At 39.6% G+C, this 22,637-nt stretch overlaps 1 protein-coding gene across 1 annotated transcript; it reads left to right on the top strand.

Annotated features, from left to right (window-relative positions):
* The first annotated feature begins 20,939 nt into the window (after positions 1–20,939).
* On the top strand, positions 20,940–21,420 carry LOC142433904 (small ribosomal subunit protein eS17-like). Its single transcript, XM_075538557.1, has one exon. The coding sequence runs from the start codon at positions 20,950–20,952 to the stop codon at positions 21,355–21,357; it is 408 nt and encodes a 135-aa protein (XP_075394672.1). The 5' UTR covers positions 20,940–20,949; the 3' UTR covers positions 21,358–21,420.
* Positions 21,421–22,637: the final 1,217 nt, after the last annotated feature.

Raw genomic sequence — 22,637 nt, 5'->3', positions numbered from 1 at the left:
ATAAAGAGCTGTCACGGATGGCATTCAATAGAGGAAAACTGAATTTTTTTGTCAATTCAGCATAGGCAAACCTCACTCAAAGGTATGTGATAAGATCAGCAAGCACAAGCTCACATTTGTACAGTTTCTCAGTGTGGTAAGCAATCATACTCCTCTACCGCTCCTTCACAACATCTGCCCTTCTCCTTATCAGATCCTGCAGTCCTCCTCTTACCTAGTCCAGCTGACCGTCCTTGAGTTTTCCCCTAAAATTCATGTAGTCTTAGCTTTTGTTAATTCTCTCTTCCCATATTTTGAAATGGCACCACAGCAAAATTTTCAATTACCAAACTTTTGACTGCTAGGTGCCTTTTATCTAAATAATTCCCTGTGGAAACATTACATTTTTGCCTTCCAAAAGTGTTGCTTCTAATGCAGGTTTATTTTGGGAGGCAAAAAATTGAAAATTGTCATGACAGTCTTATATTTTCTCAAAGGGATGTGATTTTCCCCCATTCCATACCTGGAAGTTCATATACCTGAAAAATCATGATAAAGAGCACAAAAATTAATATTTCCAGATATTTCACTAGCATATTGTTTCATTTATCTAGTGCTGCTATAACAGATATACCAAAAGTAAATGGTTTCAATAAACAGGAATTTATTTCCTGACAGTGTTGGAGGAGACATGTTCAAATTTGTGGTGCCATTCCTAGGAAGCGTTTACTCTGTTGACTCTGGGGAAAAGTCTTTCAACATTTATGGGGCTGGTGTTCCTTGGAGATATCCATGTATCTTGACATAAATCTTTCCCTGAGCCTAGGAGGTTCACAATGAAGAGAACCTGAGGTAAAATTATGTGTTTTGATCAAGCTCTTGGCCCTTCTTTCTTGGTGGTACTGAGGACCTTCTGTCTCTGTTGGGTTGTCTTTTCTTTTTTTCCCAATGCATTGCTGCCTTCATTTATTTATTTTTAAAATCATTTTATTGGGGGCTCTTACAACTCTTGTTACAATCCATACATCAATTGTATCAGACACATTTATACATATATTGCCATTGTTCTTTTCTAGACATTTACTTTCTACTGAGCCCTTGGGATCTGCTCCTCTTTTTATCCCTCCCTCCTTCCCCCCACACTCGTGGCCCCTTGATAGATCATTATTATTTTCAAATATCACACCAATTTCTGTCTCTCTTCCCCTCTGGATTATTTGTTCTTCCCCCTGGAGGGATGTCTGTAGTTATCCCCTCTTCTCCCTCACTTCCCCCTACACTTTTGGTATTGCTAGTCCCATTCCTATTCCTGGGTTCCTTGCGTTGTAAGCTTTATCTCTTGCTTCTACCTATATACATGTTCTGGTCCAGTTCAGAGTGGGAATCAACACTGGGGTCATGATAGTGGGGGTGGGGGAGGAGGGTGGAAACCTCAAGGAACCAGAGTTATAGTGTGTGATCCAATCGTGTTCTACTGCATTCTGGCTGACTCATCCCCTCCCTATGACCCCTCTGTGGGGGTATGTTCCATTGTCTACAGATGGGCTTTGGGTCTCCGCCCCAACCCCCTCATTCTCACCAACACCTTTTTGGGTTTGTTGTTGTTGTTGTTCCTTTTCTGATGCCTGTTACTTGGTCCCAATGACACCTTATGATAGCACCGGCTGGTGTGCTTTTTCCACGGGGGCTTGTTGCTTCACTGTTTGATGGCCACTTGTTTAACTTCAAGCCTTTAAGACCCAGACCCTATATCATTTAATAGCCAGACACGATCCACTTTCTTAATCACATTCGTTTATGTACCATTTTGTCTTCAGAGATTGTGTGTGTGTGTGTGTGTGTGTGTGTGGAGTGGGGGTGGGGGGTCAAGGGGTGAGCATCACAAAATGCCATTTAGTTAGAACGAAGTGTCCTTGTATTGAGGGAGGGTATGAGCTCAGCCTCAGTGTATTGCCTTATAAATATATGTACATAGGCCAGTACCTCTATTTTTATGGATTAATATGTTTGCATAGGTATGTACCTCTGTTAATACTTATATCTATAGCTTTGCTTCCTAGAGCTTTCCTCTGTTTCCTTTTACCTCCTACTGCTACACCATCACCTTCCCCCTTCTTCCACCTCTCAATACTTCCTCTCAGCTTGACTGGTGTTGCTCTAATACCTACAGGATCTCTACAACCTTCAAGATATCGGTTTTAATTTCCTGGTTGTTCCCGTCTATGGTGTTATTTGCTCACCACACCCTTCCCCATGCCACCTTCTCCCCTTAAGACCCTCCAGGGCCATTGGCTCCAATGCTTTCTCCTCAAGCTTGCTTGCCCTGTTTGTCTTATATAAGTAGGCAAACCAGCAATTTCCTGTTCCAAACAATAAGAAAACAAAAGCTATCAAAAGAGATAGTGTCTGGGGTCTTAAAGGCTTGAAGGTGAACAAGCGGCCATCTAGCTCAGAAGTAACAAAGCCCACATGGAAGAAGCACACCACCCTGTGCGATCTTGAGGTGCCAAAGGGATCAGGTATAAGGCATCATCAAAAAAAAAAAAGAAAGAAAATCTTACCATACTGAATGAAGGGAGAAGTGCAGAGTGGAGACCCAAAGCCTATTTGCCGGCCACTGGAGATCCCCTCACAGAGAGCTCTAGGGGAGGAGAGGAGTCAGTCAGGGTGCGATGTAGCACCGATGAAGAACACAGCTTTCCCCCAGATCCTAAATGCTTCCTCCTCCCCAACTACCATGATCAGAATTCTACCTTGCAAGTCTGGATAGAGCAGAGGTTGTACACTGGTGCATATAGGAGCTGGAGGCAAAGGGAACCCAAGGTGGATGATACTTTCAGGACCAGGGGTGTGAAGGGCGATACTGGGAGAGTAGAGGGTGAGCAGGTTGGAAAGGGGGAACCAATTACAAGGATCTACATGTGACCTCCTCCCTGGGGGATGCACAAAAGAAAAGGGGGTGAAGGGAGATGCCGGATAGGGCAAGATATGACAAAATAATAATCTATAAATTATCAAGGTCTTATGAGGGAGGGGGGAGAGGGGAGGGAGGGGAAAAAAGAGGACTTGATGCAAACGGCTTAAGTGGAGAGCAAATGCTTTGAAAATGATTAGGGCAAAGAATGTACAGATGTGCTTTATACAATTTTTGTATGTATATGTATAGATTATGATAAGAGTTGTATGAGCCCTTATTAAAATGTTTTTAAAAAAGCAAACAAAAGGTTGAAAAAGGAAAAGGAGAGAAAAAACAAAAGAAAAAAACATACATGGTTCCAGGTCTGTTTGCTGGCCTTTATGAATCTCTCTCCCCTGGTCCTGGGAGAGTTCCGGGGTATGCCCCTCCTATCCAGAAGTCTATTTTGAGGGTTCTTTAGGGGTTTTGTGGATTGGCTTTGCTCCAATTGCTGATCTGTTATGCTGCATTCTTGGTTTGTCTTGCTGCAGGGTATTCAGGCCACATTATCTCCCTGCTGCGTGTCCCCATTATTATCCTCTGTTGCGGTACACTCCAGTTAGGAGAAAACATGTCTTGAGTTGTTGTTGGTTGTACAGTGCTCTCTGTCCCTCAGCAGCTCCGTGAAGGGGCATCATCCTCCAGTCGTGGTGTGCCAATATGGAGTCTAGTCTGACTGTCCTTTTCTCTTTTTCCTTCTTGGTTTGATTCCATGTAGGCATGATATGTCTGCTTCTTTCCCCAACCTGAGGGTTTAGTGTTATTCTCGGTTGCACATAGTTCTAGGGTGGGGGTCAGATTTACTCTGGTTGGGGCCAGCCTTGTAGCCCAATCTTTTCATGTAATCCTTTTCTTGGTTACGTTGCCATCATGGTTTGGTGTGCCATGGTGGTGTCTGTATGTATACTCCCAATTCTGTGGAGACACAACCAATACACTCCCCCTGGGAGGGTTAGTGCCATATCCCGCCCCCTTTCTCCCACCTCCTTCCCATCCTTTACCCTTCTTTATGTTGAATTCACATGTACCTCCTTGGGTTTATTCTGACCTCCACCTGACTGCCTGTGCCTCTACCCATATATTGTGAGATAAGTGCCTTTTCTTCTATACCTACTGTGCTGATTATACTTAACTCAGGGGACTCATACTTTACTTGTCCTTTTGTGATTGGATGGCCTTGGCTAGCATAATTTCCTCCAACTCTTATCATGAAACAACATGTTTCATGTGATCATCTGTGTTTTATAGTGCTACATAGTACCCCATTGTGTGTATGTGCCAGAGTTTACTAATCCACTCATTTATCAATGGAAATTGAGGTTGTTTCCAACTCTTTGTGATTGTGAATTACACTGCAATAAATATTGGGGTGCATATGACTGGTTATGTTTTATTTCTTACATCTTCTTGGTATATGCCCAGTAGAGGGATAATTGGGTCATAAGGTAGATTGATTTCCATTTCTTTAAATATTGCAAGATCGCATTCCACAGTGGCTATAGATACCTACATGACCACCAGCAGTGGAGGAGATATCCTATTTCACCACTTCCCCTCCAACATTTGTTGCTCTGATTTGCTGATTTGGGCTAACCTCAAGGGTGTTAGATGATATTTCATGGTTGTTTTAATTTGTATTTCTCTTATGGGTGCACTTTCTTATGTGTTTATTGGTCATATGGGTCGATTCTGTAGTGAAATTTATTTTCAGTTCTTTTGCCCACTTCCTCATGATAACTGTTTTCTTCATTTTTGCAGGCCAGGAGGGTATTGTAGATTTTAGTAAAAAGCCCTTTGTCTGATGTGTCATTGCTAGAAATCTTCTCCCAGTCTCTGGGTTGCCCTTTTACCCTCTTCATAAAGTATTTCGAGGCACACAGGTATTTTATCTTTATTAAGTACCAGTTGTCGATTTCCAGTTCACTTGTGTGTATATGCTTCCCTATTGTGATGAGAATACGTAGTCCCAGGGCCAATGATCTTTGTTTAGTCCCTATCCCTCATTGATGATCCTGTTGGTTTGCAGTTTTACTTCTAGGTCTGTGATCCACCTTGAGTTTGTTCTTGTGTGTGGGGCAACGTAAACATTTGGTTTCATTTTTCTACATGTGGATATGCATTGCTTCCAGCACCACTTGTTAAAGAGGGCATTCCCCTCTGACTGGATACTTTTTGGGTCTTTATCAAAGATCAGTTGTCTATATGCTGATGGTTTTACTTCTGGGTTTCTTTTCTTTTCCACTGGCCTGAGTATCTGTCATTGTGCCAGTATCATGATGTTTTGACTACCGTGGCTGTGTAGTAGGTGTTAAAATCAGGTAAAATGAATCCTCCAACTTTGTAATTCTTGAGGAGTTCTCTGATGATTCTTGGCCTCTTCCCTCTCCATATGAAATTGGTGGTCAGTTTTTCCAATTCTTTGAAGAATATTGTTGTTACTTGAATTAGAATAGCATTAAACTTATAAAGTGCTTTGGGTAAGATTGCCAAATTTACTATGTTGTGTCTTCCAATCCACGAGCATGGGATATTCTTCCATTTGTGGAGGTTGCTTTTTGCTTCTTATAGTATGGTCTTGTAGTTTTCCTTATATGATTCTTTAGGTTTATTGGTTAAACATATTCTCCGGTATTTCATTTTGTTCTTGTGAATGATACTGCCTTCTTGATCTCCAGTTCCATGGTCTTTTCTGATGTATATAGCAAACCGATAGACTTTTGTTTGCTGATCCTGTATCCTGCCACTCTTCCATATTCCTCTATTGCTTTAAGTACAGAATCATGTTGTCTGTAAATATTGGTGATTTCACATCCTCCTTTCCCAGTTTGATAGCTTTAGTGTCCTTCTGCTGTCTTATGTTGTTAGCTAGCACCTCCAGTACAATATTGAATATGAGTGGGTCCCCTTTTTCAGTGGGATTGTTTTCATATTTTCTCCTTTGACTATGATGTTGGCTGTTGGCTTTTCATAGATAGCTTATATTAGCCTGAGGAATTTTTCTTCCATTCCTATCTTCATGATTGTTTTAATTAGAAATGGATATTTAATGTTGTCAAATATTATTTCTGTGTCTATCAATATTATCATGTGATTCTTATACTTTTTCTTATCAATATGGTGTAAAATATTGATGGATTTTCAGATGTTAAACCATCCCTGCATCTATGGGAAGAATCCTACCTTATCGTGATGAATGATATGTTTTATATGCTTTTGTATTCTATTGGCCAATATTTGGTAAAGGATTTTTGCATCTATGTTCATTAAAATATTTGTCTATAGTTCTCTATGCCTGAGGGATCCTTGCCCTCTTTTCATATTAAAGTTTTACTGTCTTTGTAGAATGCATTTGGGAGTTTGCCATTCTTTTCAATGCTCTGGAATATTTTGTGGAGGGTCAGTGTAAACTCTTCCCTGAATGCTTGGTAGAATTCCCCTATGAAACCCTCTGGTCCAGGGGCTTGTTTTGTTGACAACTTCTTAATTAATAACAATATCTATTTCTTCATTCAATATGGGTTTGTTGAGGTTCTTGAACTCTGTCTGGAATAATCTAGGGAGGGACTGTTCTTCTAAGTATTTATCCATGTCTTCCACATTTTTTTAATTCATTAGAATAGAGTCCTTCATAGTACTTTGTGATTATCCTTTTAATCTCTTTGGGGTCTGTTGTGATTTCCCCCGTTTCATCCCTCATGCTGGCTATTGATGTTTGCTCCTTCCTTTTCTTGGTTAGGTTTTCCAGTGGTCGGTAAATTCTGTTGATACTTTCATAGAACCAGCTTTTTGCTGCATTAATCTTTTGCATCATTCATTTGTCTTCCCACTGGTTTAATTCTCCCCTGATTTTTGTTATTTCTTTTCTTTCACTATTGGAGGGGTTGTGGTGTTGAATATGTTCTAGTTGCTGGAGGTTTTGTGATAACAAATCAGCATTCATCAGCCTCTCTTCTTTTTTCATATATGCATTTATCGATATCAAGCTACCTCTAATCACTGCCTTCACAGTATCCCATAAGTTTTGATACGTTGTATTCTTGTTCTCATTAATTTCTGGAAACTTCCTAGCCTCCTAATCTGGGTCTGGACCCATTCATGTCACAGAAGGTCGTTGTTTATCCTCGAATTGTCTGCCCTTGCTTTTATGATTATCCTTTTATTAATCTCCAATTTTATGGCAGTGTGATCTAAGAAAGACATCGGGATAATCTCTATGCATTTGAATTTACTCAAGTTCGACTGTCCCAACATGTGGTCTATTCTCGAAAAAGAGCCCTGTGAGCTTGAGAGGAATGTAAATTTTTTGCATTTGGATGTAAAGCTCCATAAATGTCTATCAGGTCCAGTTACCTAATTGTATAGCTTAGCTCTATAGCATGCTTGTTGAATTTCTATTCCAGTGATATATATATATATATTTCTCTGATAGTAGTGTATTAATGTCACCGACTATGATTGTTGTATTTGTGATTTCATTTTTTCATCTTTTGGATAGTTTGATTGACAAATTTTGCCGGTCCATTGTTCAGAACATAAATATTCAATATACTTAATAGTTCCTGCTTTACTGATCCTTTGAGCATTATATAGTGCCCCTCCTTGTCACTTTTTGTGGTTTGAACCTTGAGGTCAATTTGTCAGAGATTAGGATTGCCACCCTGCTTTTTTAAAATTGCAGTTTGCAGTTACTTTCGGCCAGTCTTTTATTGTTAGTTTGTTTTTGTCCAGGTGCTTAAGATGTGTTTTTTGCAGGCAACACGTGTTTGGGTTATGTTTTCGGAGCCAGTCTTCTAATCCTTTTCTTTTAATGTATGAATTGAGGCCATTGGATTTCAGAGTTATTATCATGATCTATGGATTCATTGCTGTTATTTCATGCCTTTTGTTTAGAGTGTTTTCCTATCTTCCTTCATATCAATATGCTGTGTTTGTGTGGGGGTCTTCATTCTTGTCTTTCCTTCTGAGGTTCTGTTATCTTGGTTATTGTTGTCAGCACATTGGCTTCTGGATGGATTTGGGCTATATGGTGGTCACCTGCTTGTTCTTGGTGGTGGATGTTGGTCCTCTGACCATAGTGAGTAAGCCAGTATCTTTTGCATGGTTGGATGTCTTGCAGCGTATCCTGAGTTTTTCCTTGTCCAGAAAGACCCTTATTTCCCCATCTATTTTAATGGATAATTTAGCAGGTAGAAGATTCTTGGGCAGGTGTTTTTTTTCTTTCAACTTTTGGAAGATGTTGCTCCACTCTCTACTCTTCATGTTTTCTGCTGATAGGTCTGGGCATATACTTACCTGAGTTCCCTTGCATATGACCATCTTCCTTTCTCTTGCTGCTCTTAAAATTTTCTCTTTCTCCTCCAAGTTGGGTTTTTTAACTATTATATTACTTGGTGAGTTCTTCTTGAGGTTCAGTCTAGATGGTATCCTCTCTGCTTCCTGTATGAGTGTTTGATTCTCAATAATTAAAGTGGGGAATTTTCCTTCCAGAAATTCCTTCAGAAAAAAAAAGAAGAAATTCCTTCGCTATTTTATCTGTTGACTTGATCATAGTGTCTGCTCCAGTAGACCAATTATTCAAATATTGTTCCACTTCATAACATCTGTCATTGATCTCAGGTTATCATCCACCTCTTTTATTATTAAATTTGTCTTTCTCATTTGCTGATGTCTGCCTGAGTGTCTTCAAGATCCCTGATACAGTTCTCTACTTCCTCTAGTCTAATTGTAAAATCTGTGATCTTGTGTGTAGTTTCTGTTACCTCATCTGTTAGCACCTATATTTCACTTTGGTGCCTGGACTTCATTCCCTCTATCGTGGCATTCAACCCTCAATTGTCGACTTCATCTCCTATCATTGCATCCTTATTTTGCTTTGCTTCCTTCAATTACTGTAAATTGCTCCAAGCAACCTTATGATGATTTCTTTTTGTGGCAAATCCGTGTCTGATTCTTCTATGAGTGTCATTAACTCTGCTTTATTTGGGGGGGCTTTCTATTTTTTTGGTGTTTTTATATAGAGTGGTGGGGTTTGCTGCTGCTTCCTTGACCCCTTTGTGGAGTTAGGCGCCATGTTTCTTGGAGACCAAGGGATCCTGGGCTCTTTCTCTGTGTTACTGATAAGGGTGCTTTCAGCGGATGTCCATGGACTACTACAGAGGTGGGTCAGGCTGCTGGGTCAAGGTTCCATGGTGATTCGGTGGCCAACAGTGGAATTTCAGGGACTTGAGTGGGGCTGGCTCCTGTATGTATGGCTCTGGGCTACATTTAATTGGGCTGTAAGGCTACAATTAGCAGCTTTTTTTCTTGTTCAATTTAAGTTTTTTTCTTTCTTTTTAAAGATGCCTAATAGAAGGCAGAGTTTGGGGAGGCCTCACTGCCATAGGAGAGAATGCTGATTGAGAGGAAAAGCAACCTCACTTTACTGGTGCAGTGCCCAGGGAGAGCCTCCACCTGGCACTGGTGGGGGTAGCTGTCCCATCTGTGGGCAGGGAGCATTGCACTGGTGTAGGACAGGGCACTGCTGCTTTGGGTGGCGGGAGTGGAGGAGCCCTGTGTGTAGCCATAAGCCTGAGGGGGTCCAATAAATGAGTGTTGGCCACATTGGGTACTTAGGTAGTTTAGCCAGCAGGGGCTGAGAAGCCCTTGGATCCAAGTCGCTTATCCCTTGGCCTCTGAACCAGGCTATGTGTGGGGAATGTATGCTCTTCGGACTGATGATGCACTTCCCCCTGCTCCATGTGGACTTGGGACACTAGGGCAACACTGAGCCAGCGCAGGCAGGAGTGGTGCTGGTGGGTGCATCGAGGGCTGCTGCGGATGGAGCGTGCAATAGTGCATGCTAGTGGTGTGGGCCAGCGCTTCGGGGAGCAGGTGGAAGCACATGGGAGCAGCTCGAGCTCGGGCAGGGGACTGCACAGGAGTGGCACAGCGAAAGCTGGCGGGCAAATGGGGTCATGTGTGGAGGGCTCAGCCAAACTGCTACAGGAAGACTGCAGTTCAGCCACTGGGGCCCTGTGTGAATGGCAGGAGAGACCCGAGCTTGGTGGTGAATCAACACTACGTGGAGGGATGGGAACCGTGGGGGGGGGAGAAAGAGGAACCAATCACTATGATCTACATATAATCCCCTTCCAGGGTGATGGACAAAAGAATGGTGGGTGAAGGAAGTCATCATTCAATATAAGACAAGAAAAAATAATAATAATTTAAAAATTATTAAGCGTTCATAAGGGAGAGAGGGAGGGGGGAGGGAGGGGGGAACTGAGAAGCTGATACCAAGAGCTCAAGTAGAGAGAAAATGTTTTGAAAATGATGATGGTGACCATGTGCAAAAGTGCTTGACATAATGGATGAATGGATGGTGATAAGAGTTGTGCAAGTCCCCAATAAAATGATTTTTTTAAAAGAGCTGATTTATCAACCTGTTACCTTTTGAGTAGATTCCAACTTGTAGCAGCTCTATAGGAATATTAAGACTGCCCATAGTATTTCTAAGGCTGTAAATTTTATGAAATCAGATTGCCACAACTTTCTCCTCTAGAGCCTCTCATGAGTACACACTACTGATTTTTCAGTAAGTACGCTGGTGCTTAACCATTGTGCCTCCAGGGCTTCTAAGCTTGTCTATAACAATTCTAAAGTCCTGCTGTGCAAATGTTACTTACTCATTTTACCTGGAAAAGAAAAGTATTCCTTAATTAGATCTTAGTTATAAGCCCTGGGATTGGAGTCCCAATATCTTGTTCCTCATAACTCTCCACCATATATTTTCCTCTTTATACCCAAGGTCAGCAGTTCAAGATGAGGCTTTTTACTCCCATAATCAGTCAATCTCAGAAACCAATAGGGACAGTGCTACCCTGTTCTATATTGTCAACTATGAGTCAGACTTCACATGATGATGGTGATTTTTTTGAGAATCCTGTGTTTATAAAATTTCTGATAGCATAGTGGGTTATTCTTTGTGCTATTAACTGCAAGGTTTGCTGCAAACTTCAAATCTGAACACACTAGAAACTCCATGGACAAAGATGTTGCACTCTGTATCCTTAAAAGCCAACACCCTTGGAAACCCTCTGGGGCAGCATTCTATGTCCCATGGGGTTCTATGTGTTGAAATCAACCCTATGGCAAAGTGTTTGTTTTGATCTGTTTTGTTTTTTTTTTTAGTTTCACGTTCCTTAGTTTGCTCTGAAAAAGTCATTAAGAATTTTTTTTTACATTGAGAGAATGTGACATGGGTTATACCAGAACGTGCATGAATTGCTGAATATAAAATTGTGATCTCTGTAAACCTTCTTCTACGTCACAAGAAAAAGTTGAAAACTACATAGAGAAGAAATAATTTTTCTTAGTCTTCTTCTTGTCAGTAAAACTTTATATGTTCAACAATCTTTTTATATCTAAAAGAATTTGACTTTTCTATGCATTACCTTTAGAATATGGCAAACCCCATATTCAAAACCATACCATATACCTCTCAAGACCCAATTTATTTATACTTTGGACACATCATCTGCCATAGCATATTACTTTTCCACTTGCAGTCTCCACAAGAGAAATCTTTCAAGAGAAAAACAATAATGACTAAATGTGGGGTAGTTACCATGAGGAAGCTTGCTCTTTCCCCTAGCTTATGTCATCCGGGTCACATTTTCTTCTGAGGTTTATTCTGAAGTGGTAGAAACAGTCCTGGGATTTCCACTCTATCACTTGTGGTTCTCATCATCTCTTGATTTTTACTTAATAAGTTATTCATGTTGGTTTTAAATCACCTTTTGAAAAATTTCTTTCTCTTAAAATATCCCTGCCCATTTTTAAAATTTTCTTCTCCATATTAATATCTAAAGTTCACAGGTGTATATATTCAGATTTCTGACTGCTGAATCTGGACAGATTCAGGAGAAGAGCATATTGTAATTTATTGTTTGACAAAGGAAAAACTCCATGCTTTAGATGTTTGCTCTGAAATTTTTGTATGTAGGAGAGAGAGGGGGAAAACAACCCTTAAATATGTTCATGTGTTTCATGGGTCAAACTAACATTCTACCTGTACTAGAATAATTAATTTCACAGAGAAGTATTTTCAAGATTGTACATAGTGTTTGGGAGAACACATTTTACTGTTATCTTATAGCACTTACAGTTAGATCAGGAAATTGTTTTTGAGTTCTGTTGACCTTTCTTCCCACTTGAAAAACTAGCATCAGTTTCCATTAAACATGAAGAAACAGAGAAAGCCATATTTTACTGTAAAGCATTTTATTTTTCAGCATCTGTTTTCTTATGTGCTTTCTGTGGTGCTCTTCTTTCCATAAAATTAAGCAGTCAGGAAGACATTTTTTTCCAAAGCAATTTCTTCAACGCACTTATTAATCAGCTAAATTCTGATTGAGAGATTTCTAAGAAATAGAGGGATTAGATCTGATGTGTGAGTTGATAAAAGTTCATGAGAGTTATATGTACAGGCACATTTTTAAAAAAGAAAAGAAAATATAAGCTAGAAGAGAATTGGGAGACCCAATCCAGGTGATGAGTAATTTTTTTTAATTTGAATGTCGTGAACGGTTCACCAATGTGGGTAAGCCCCAGGATATCAATGCATGAATGGTGAGGAAATGCATCCCATTTACTTGCCACTCATATAATGGATTTTTCTAAGTGCATCCTGAAGGCTTCTGCTGAAGAACAAACTCAAAGAAACTTAAAATTTGTGGTTGCCTTAGCAGAATAAAAAAATCACATTGTAACTTCTGGAATGGAAGGTTAAGTAAATTTAAAGTGAGATCAGTGCTTTATGCCATCGGTCTGAACATGATTTGGGGGGATTAGAGATAAGTGAAGCCTAAGGCTGATTTAGATGAATGAATCTTTGGAAGCTGAGCCTGAAGAAGCAGAATGAAATACCTAAGCAATAAAACTATAAAATGACACTGTGAAGTTATTTTCTTTTCCCTCCAAACTATCAAAGACTAAGAGAGAGGAAAATCTACTCAAGGTGCAAGGGATACCAGTGTGCCTATATTGGAAGTACATATAAATATATTGCCTCAGCCTGTTGGTCAACTTAGTTCCAAATGTATGGGGCTATAAGTTTTCAGAACATCTTGAAGCTGCAGTATGCTTTTGAGCTACAAATCTCAACTTTTTCTACCTAATATACACTCTTCCATCAGATGGACTAAAACATTTTGAGAAAAATTCTACTTGTTCAAATAAAAAGAATCTAAATCTAAAAAGTTTTTCATTTCAGAATACACTTTCCTTTTTAGTCCTAGTAAATTATAAATGCATCTCTCACAGATTAACTACCTCAGAATACCATTCTTCTTAATACAAGTTGTGTTAGGCAGGGTTCTCTAGGAAAACAAAACCAGGATACTTAATGATTCGATTGACTGATAGATAGATAGATAGATGGATAGATAGATAGATAGATAGATACAGATATATGTTTATACAGTGAGAATGAATATAACAGCTAATTAGTACACACAGCAGTACAGAGGATTCAGTTTAACTCACTTTCATAGTACACTTAATATACTGGAAGTCCTTCAACTCACATGGGCTTCTGGGTACAAGGTCAATGAAGCAAACCACAGAGTCCTCCCTTGGGCAAGCAGGCAGAGTCTGCAAGGTGGGTCAGCAACAGTCAGTAGCTTAGGAGATTAGCAAAGCATGCCTGGAAGGGATCTCAAACTCAAGCAATGCAAGGCGACAGGGTCCACCAACCTCAAGTTCAAGCAATGTATGGCAAAGTAAGTCTTGAAGAGGTCTCAAGCTTTAGCGACAGGATCCAAGGGTTTGCTTGGCCCACAGGTAATGTAGCACACAGCTGGTGCAGGCATTGTAGAGACATGTATCTCTTCGTCCTCCTATCAAACTGGGACCTGATTAACCCCATATATTCCTATTGCCCAAGTTGGCATAATAAACCTAACTATCACAAATGGATACATGCTTTAAAAATTACATGCTTTTAAAAAAATACCTATTATATTCGGGAGACTCCAAAAGTTTCGTGGAAATAATGAATGAAAAGATCGTGGAATTTTTCCATGAATTTTGAAGCCCCTTCACAGATAATACAAACAAAATAAACAATAGCTAAGAATTGATTATTATGTATCAGGATCTATTCAAAACACATTATCTATAATATTTCAAGTAATCTTTATAACATCCTTAATCAAATACTCCAACCTCAATAGTTCTTTTAGCAAGTATTATGCTTATGTCTGCTTATGTGATATCATGAGTTTATAGATTGGGTTGCTACCACAATGACAGCAGTTGGAACCACTAGTCAATCCATGGGGAAAAGATTAGACTTTCTGCTCCCCTAAAGATGTATAACCTTGGAAGACCAAAAGGGAAGTTTTATGCGGTCCACTATAAATTGGAATGAAAATGATGGCAGTGGGCATTATGCTTATTCTTCTTGGAATCCTTCGACTATGCAATTAATGCATTTAGCTGTTAACTAAAAGTTTGGCAGTTCGAGTTGACCCAGACATGCTTACAAAGAAAGGGCTGGTAATCTATTTCCCAAAAATCAGCCAATGAAAACTGAGCCATTCTATTCTGGTTCACATGGGATTGCTGTGAGTTGAAATCAATTTTTCAGCAGCTATTTAAGTTTTAATTATGATTCCTATGTTATACTACGCTGAGAAACATAGAATCATACCTTTTTAAAAGGACAAAGAAAATATTAGAATCTAAGCTTTCAAGGTTCAGACTCAAGACTTTAAATTTTTTCAAATTTTGGGTTGCAGACTAATGAGGATGGTTACTTAATAAAGCAAAGGACCAGAGTAAAGGAAATCAGTTCAAAATAGAGGTCCTTTTCTCAACAAAAAAGATTTCCAAAGAAGGTCATTACAAATATCCAGAATAAATGGGCCAAAGGTAATATGCAAATTTAGCAGGAAGCTCAGCCTTTCACAGGAATGTCCCTTCCCATATTTTCTTTATTTTTCTTTCCAGATGAACCTTAATTTTATATGTGAGACTTGGTTTTTAAATTAATCCTGAAATAAGATGCTCTTGTGTGTGTAGCCCCATAAATAGTAATGTTTACATGGTTACTGGACCCTGAAGCCCCGGGATTCAGAGCCTGGCAATTAGGGACCATCCCTGTGCTTCTAGTTGTGTAACCCACCATTCAGTTACAGGGCTTCACTGAACCAGTTTATAAGGATATGGACAGCAGTCACCAATTCTGAGACAAACACTAGTTGAATTTGTCCACAGTTTTCAGGTACATATTGTAAGACAGCCACATGTTCTCTTCTACAAGGTCGAGAGCAGTGTGGATGATGAACTGGTTCAGGTGATGGTAATCATCCTGGATGACATCAGGGACAGCCACAGATAAGCACCCGCAAGCTGCACCAAGGACGCTAACCCCCTCTCCATTGCTACAGATGATTTCCCTGCAGGGAGAAACATGTTCTGCTTCAATTTCCTTTATTATTGTCAAAATCAACCAAATCCACGCTGTCAAGTTAATTCAGATTGTAGCAGGCCACTCGGACAGAGTAGAACTGCCCCCATAGGCTTTCTGAGACTGGAAATCTTTACAGACACAGAACAGTCACAGCTGCCTCCCATGGAGTGGCTATGTCTCCCATGGAGTGACTAGTGGGCTCAAACTGCTAAGCTTTCAGTTAGCAGTCAAGTGCTTTAATCATTGTGCCAACAGGGTTCCTAATTGTCAGCAACAACCTATGTTTTCATATAGTACTCTCTTTTCAAATTTGATGTCTAAATCCCAACCGAAATAAGAGAAACAGCCACCTAAGTTAATGGAATATGTTCAAGAAACTAATTAGAAATTGGATGGATTTTGTCTTCAGTATTGCAAGACAGAAGTTTACTGCTTCTCTAATCATTTCAAGTATGTGGGAGGAAAAAGAAAATACTCTGTTACATCTTACTAGAAGGCAAATGATGGGGAGGTGGGGTGACACATCCCCAAGAGAAGGAGAAAGGACCTCCCAGGAGTTGGCTAGGCCTGAGGAGGCTGGGCTTCCTGGGTGGTGGTACCAGGTGATTTTCCCGTATTTTCTTTTTTAAAAAAACTTTTATTGGGGGTTCTTACATCTCATCACAATCCATATATTCATCCAGTGTATCAAGCTCATTTGCACATATGCCACCATCATAATTTTCAAAGCATTCTCTTCCGACTTGAGCCCCTGATGTCAGCTCCCCATTTCTTCCCCCTGTCTCCCCCACCCTACCTCCCTTATGAACCCTTGATAAATTAGAGATTATTATATCCATATCTTACATCGTCTGCTGTTGACCCTCACCCACTTTTCCATTATTCGTACCCCTGGGAGGGGGTTCTAGTTGATCCTTGTGATCGATTCTCCCTTTCTACCCCCCCGTCCCCTAATCCTCCTGGTATCTCTACTATCATTGTTGGTCCTGAAGGATTTGTCTATCCTGGATTCCCTGTGTTGTGGACTCTTATCTGGAGCAGTGTGCATGCTCTGGTCTAATCTGATTTGTAAGGTCAAATTCGGGTCATGACAGTGGGGAGAAGAAAGCACCAAAGAACTAGAGGAAAATTGTGTTTTTCATCAGTGCTATACTGCACCTGATTGGCTCTTCTCTTCTTTGTGACCCCTCTGTGAGGGGATGTCCAACTCCATGCCCTCTCCCCTATTCACCTTGGGTATGATTTTGTTCTGTGTCTTAGATGCTTGACACCTGATCCCATCGACAACTCATGATCACACAGGCTTCTTCCATGTGGGCGTTGTTGATTCTCAGCTAAATGGCTGCTTTTTTTTAATCTTCAAGCCTTTAAGACCCCTAGACCCTATATCTTTTGATAACCTGGCACAATCAGCTTTCTTCACCACATTTGCTTATGCACCCATTTTGTCTTCAGCGATTGTGTCGACTCTTCCCATATTTTCAAGGATCCTTAGGTTTGCTTACATTTATTGAATAACCAATCAGTTACATTCATGTACCTGTCAGAAGCATGCAAACGCAACATGGTCTTTGAAAGTAGATTTTCACTGACCTGATGATTCCTACCTGTAGATTTCATTTGTCTAGCTGCTGCATACATGCCAGTCTTGTGTCTAAGACGTATTGTTCTTTATCATAGTGCTGAAGAACTTGGCCTTGAACAAACCAACTATGCACCAAACCCCTTATCTCAGCAATGTCTACCAACTGTGACTAGGACATAGTGTCTGTCAACCATCATTATTAGTGAATTCATTGTTTATAATTTCAACAACCTGCTAAAATTTACTGGTAGCCTCAAAATCAGTACCCTTAATGCTTTTACTATACTTTGTTCGCATGTGCCTGGACAAAGTAGTGGAAACTTTGAATTGCCTCATGAGTACATTCCCAGCTGATAAACAATAAGGTAGGGTAAACATTCACTAATTCAATGCTTGAAGTGACTGTAGAACATTACAGAGAATATTTTAAAACAACCCTCTCTTTGCCACTTTTCCACAACTGAGGTGATTTGGCTAGTTACAATAGTAAATGCACAATCAGCTGGAGCCCATGGAAAAAACAACCAGTCCTCAATTGATAGTTTAGGGGTGAAACCTCTTTGAATTACACATCTCTGGTCCTTTTGTTCACAGGAGGCATGAAGTTATCTGGGGAGGAAAGAATAATATGCAGCAAAAGTTTTCCTGCTGGAGTCCACACCACAGACAGCTCATCTAAACAGATGTCTCTTTTATAGAAATTTCTTCTTAAGAGTGTCCGTTCCCTTTGTACAGTCAAGGGCACAGATCTATTGATTAGATACATGCAAATGCATTTATACCTCATTTGGTAATGAAGGGCCAGAGCCATGAGCCTCTACTCAATGGTTTTAATGGGGTGTGCCAGGTCATACCACAAACCAATTAAATCATAATATGTGGATATGGCAGTTAAGCACTGTGATTTTAAGATACGTAGGTGATGCCATTGTGCAAAAAAGTGTAGAAACTGTAGTTGTAATATCTTTACTCCCAAGAAACTAGTCTATGCTTATGTAAATAGGTGTATAAATGTTGGCTAACTTTATTTTTGGAATCTATAACTGAAATTCATATATGCAAAAATAATATATGAATCATTAAAAGAACAGACAGCCTCGTCTTTCTCCCACATAGTGGGGGATTTAAACTGTTGACCTTGTGCTTAGCAGCCAATGACCTAGCCCACAACATCACTGTTGTTGTTAGGTGCCATCAACAGTATTACTAGGGAGCTAGGTATACACACCTATACATACAGAGAAACAGAAAGATATACACACACACATACATATCAGGTGTGAACGGCACCTAATGTCAATTATCAACAGCATTAAAGCCTTGGATTTTTTAAAGCATCCTAGTTGATCATAAAGAATTATAAGGATTTCAAAATGAGATTTCAATCTATTTTTTTCGGAATCATAAGTGACATCTTAGGTGACAATTGAGTAGATACTGTGACATGTCTAGAATGTCAGTTTTATATCACCTTAGTGAAACTGATGGAGTTTTGTTTGCTTGTTAATTGTTTCCTAATGTTTACACTGGCATTTTTTTCTGGTTCCAAAGCCCAAGAAATTGAAAAGGGTACCATGACCAAATATTATTCATTCATATGATTTACATTTGATGATCAAGAGCTCACCATGAGGCTAATGGAAACACACACACACATTACACATTCCCTTCAAATACACATAACGGAGTATCTGATTAGGGCACTCCTCTAGGAGCAGGAGACCAAACCAAAGCAGAAGCCAGCAGCATTTCTCCTAGAGAAGCAGGCATAATAAGAGCAAAATCAACACCTCTCATCCTCCTGAAACAGCAAACAGAAAGCCCACTAGACATATGGAGGGTTTCTGTAGGTCAAATGTACGAAACCTCTTGGAATTTTCAAAAACCTCCGTCTAAAGGTACAAGACTAGTACTCTATTCTCAACATATAGGTCATTGGCTCCTAGTACTTAAGAGGCTGTCAATAAATATTTGTTGAATTGAATGGAATTTCTGAAATAGATTTGCAGCAAGAGAGGAATAAAGGGAGGGAGGACAGTAGGCTGGAGGTGGTAAGGAGATGTAGAAAGACTAGAAAATTTTAGATGCATTTATTTTTCATTAACTTCCGCAAGATAGGCAAGCAAAGGCTGTCATTTTCATCACGGGATCCCTATCCCCTAGAATTGTGTCAAATAAATAAATAAAAGACACAAAGAACCTTCTTCTTGAATAAATGCTTAGATAAGAATAAAGCAATTTCATAAGACCAATATTGTCTAATGAAAACAATTAAAGAAAATTACTAGATCAGGAATGATTGCATGAATGTAGTTTGACAAGATTAAAAATATGGTAGATACCATGGAGATCATTGAATATCCAGGGATGCTCAGTGGTATTCCAATAGCATTTAATCACCCAACTAAGCATGCTGTACTGAGATGAGCCCTGAATGGCCTGATATCTAAAGGTTTTCTTCTGATTGCAATCTCAGCAGGTGGAGCAACTAGGCCTTTCTTGGATGGAGAACAGATTAGCATATGTCTCTGTCCATGTTTCCATCAAACTACATCAATGGCCTCATTTCTGACTAATTTCCCCTGAATTCCTGCTTTCTCCACACATAGTTAACTGTAATAGTTAAGGTTTTCTGACAGTTAAGCCCTAGTAAACTCCCACAATTTGACCTAACATAATGTAGTAGGATCAGGGTGGGGCAAACGATCCTTTCTCGGGTCACAGATCTGATGTATTTGACAGAAAGTTTCCTCAGAGTGGTGGCCTGCTTCCAACAGAAATGGATCTTTGCTTGCTTTTTTTCAGGGTCTGGATCCTGTATCTGACTCTGCAACCTCTGGTTCACTGGACTTGAGTTGATGGCCTGCCATTCTGCTTACCAATCCTGGGAATCATTTAACCTGTTGATCATGGGTTCATCAGTCCCCACAGTTACATGTCTCAGGAGAATTCTCCAGCTTAACATCTGTCCCACTAACTTGGAATCTGCCTGGAATGGGGCTTGCCTGCTTTTACAAAGGGGTGAACCATATTCTTCATAAAAATCTCTCTTTCTCTTTCTCTCAGTATATGGAAAGGGGAACTAAACATTTATAAATCAATCTATTCTAACACACCCTTTCTATTCCAACATCTTTGAATGTTGATTCATCATCTGAATCAACGTCTTTGCCACCTATTGTATCACCTTGAATAGTTTGATAACTAGGTTTCAAACAAACTTGAAACCTTTGTTTTCTTTCTTAACTTCTTAATCTTCTGACTTCACAGGTAGAATGTAAGCCTTATGAAAACACAGGTATCGCCCATTTTTTTCCCACTGAATTTTCTTGCATTTCAATACTTGATAATTTTTTACTGAATATTCGCTGTATTTTGTCTACTGCAGTCACCAATTTTATGTCTCTGCTTATGTTTTATATATTTGATAGATCAAATTTTATAAGGAATAAAATAAAGGTCACAAGCATAAGTAATATACAACAAATATTCTTAGTATTTGTAGGATTTTTTTCTTGTGTATTTCATAATTACATACTTTGTCACATAAATGTTTATTACTGTTATGATTTATTTGTACATTGTCTTTTATGATACTAAAATATATATTTGTCACTTTTCGTGTCTTTGGCCTTTACTTTCACTTTTTCTGATACTAAAATTGCCATTCCATTACTAAGTTTATGATCTTAATATATCTTTATAAGTAACCTACTTGCTATCTATAAATTTACAAGATTTTCTCACAGTGTAGGACTTGAGGAGTACTTTAACTGGGAAGTATCATTTTTCTTCACTTCATAAATTTTTGTATTATTTTAGCTCCTCATTCACTTAACAAATACGTATTTAAAAACACATAACAATTGAGGCACATTTGCCAATTCTAGGGGAAATACTGTGTTACCAAAATTCTAAAATAATGCAGGTTTTCCTTTGAACAAGAAACAAACATTCGATCACGGACCCGCCAACATGGGCCGCGTTCGCACCAAAACCGTGAAGAAGGCGGCCCGGGTCATCATTGAGAAATACTACACACGCCTGGGTAACGACTTCCATACCAACAAGCGCGTGTGCGAGGAGATCGCCATTATTCCCAGCAAGAAGCTCCGCAACAAGATCGCGGGCTATGTCACACACTTGATGAAGGGGATTCAGAGGGGCCCTGTGAGAGGGATCTCCATCAAGCTGCAGGAGGAGGAGAGAGAACAGAGGGATAATTACGTCCCTGAGGTCTCAGCCTTGGACCAGGAGATTATTGAAGTGGATCCAGACACTAAAGAAATGCTGAAGCTTTTGGACTTTGGCAGTCTGTCCAACCTGCAGGTCACTCAGCCCACAGTTGGAATGAATTTCAAAACACCACGTGGAGCCGTTTGAATCCTATCCACAATGCTGTAATATTTTCAATAAACCTGGGACACGCCAAAAAAAAGAAACAAACATTCTCAGGCATGTATCTCTTCTGACAAAATTATTCAAAACCCATTCTCGCTAGCCACACAAGAATTCAAATCAACTACTCATGACTGGGAAAGTGTGGCAATGCTCTTATTCTTTGAACCCCGAAAAAATCAAAGGCATTAGCCACATGTTGTGGAGAAGGCTTATGTAAGTATACAAACAATAAAATGAAACACAAAGGGGGAAAAAGACTGCTATGTTTTAATGACAAACTTAAATATATACACTTCTGTGTTGAAAAAAATTCTAAATATAAAATTGGGATTTTGAGCAATTAGTTCAATAAAAAAGTTGGAAAACACAGTTGAAGAAATCTACTGTAAAGACAGAATAGTCCTGAAACAAACAAAAATAGTAATATTAATAGTATTTAATACAAATGCAGTATTTAAACTGTATAGGCATCATTCTACAGACTTTTTATTATTAACCTATTATCTATATCCATTTAATTGTACCTCCTGAAAAGGAAGTGGAGATAATTTTAAGGAAGTAAAATAATTACCCTATAGCAAAAGACATATTTTACACCAAATACCCAGAATAATAAAAGGTGGGTGGGGCGATACATCGCACCCTGACTGACTCATCTCCTCCCCTAGACCCCTCTGTGAGGGGAACTCCAGTGACCTACAAATGGGTTTTGGGTCTCCACTCTGCACTTCCCCCCTCATTCACTATGGTAAGATTTTTTTTTTTCTGATGATGCCTGACACCTGATCCCTTCGACACCTCATGATCGCACAGTCTGGTGTGCTTCTTTCCATGTGGGCTTTGTTGCTTCTGAGCTAGATGGCCACTTGTTCACCTTCAAGCCTTTAAGATCCCAGACACTATCTCTTTTGATAGCAGGGAACCATCAGCTTTCTTCGCCACATTTGCTTATGCATCTGTTTGTCCTCAACGATCTTGTCATGGAGGTGTGCACCCAATGATATGTTTTTTTGTTCTTTGATGCCTGATAACTGATCCCTTCAGAACCATGTGATCACACAGGCTGTTGTGTTCTTCCATGTGGGCTTTGTTGCTTCTGAGCTAGATGGCCACTTATTTATCTTCACACCTTTAAGTCCCCAGATGCTATCTCTTTTGATAGCTGGGCACCATCAGCTTTCTTCACCATATTTGCTTGTTCACCTGCTTTGGCTTCAGCGGTTGTGTCGGGTGGGTGAGTATCATAGAGTGCCAATTTAATA

The sequence above is a fragment of the Tenrec ecaudatus genome, chromosome X, assembly GCF_050624435.1.
Source record: "Tenrec ecaudatus isolate mTenEca1 chromosome X, mTenEca1.hap1, whole genome shotgun sequence".
In the NCBI taxonomy this organism is placed as follows: domain Eukaryota; kingdom Metazoa; phylum Chordata; class Mammalia; order Afrosoricida; family Tenrecidae; genus Tenrec; species Tenrec ecaudatus.
This window is presented reverse-complemented; position numbering and strand designations above follow the sequence as displayed.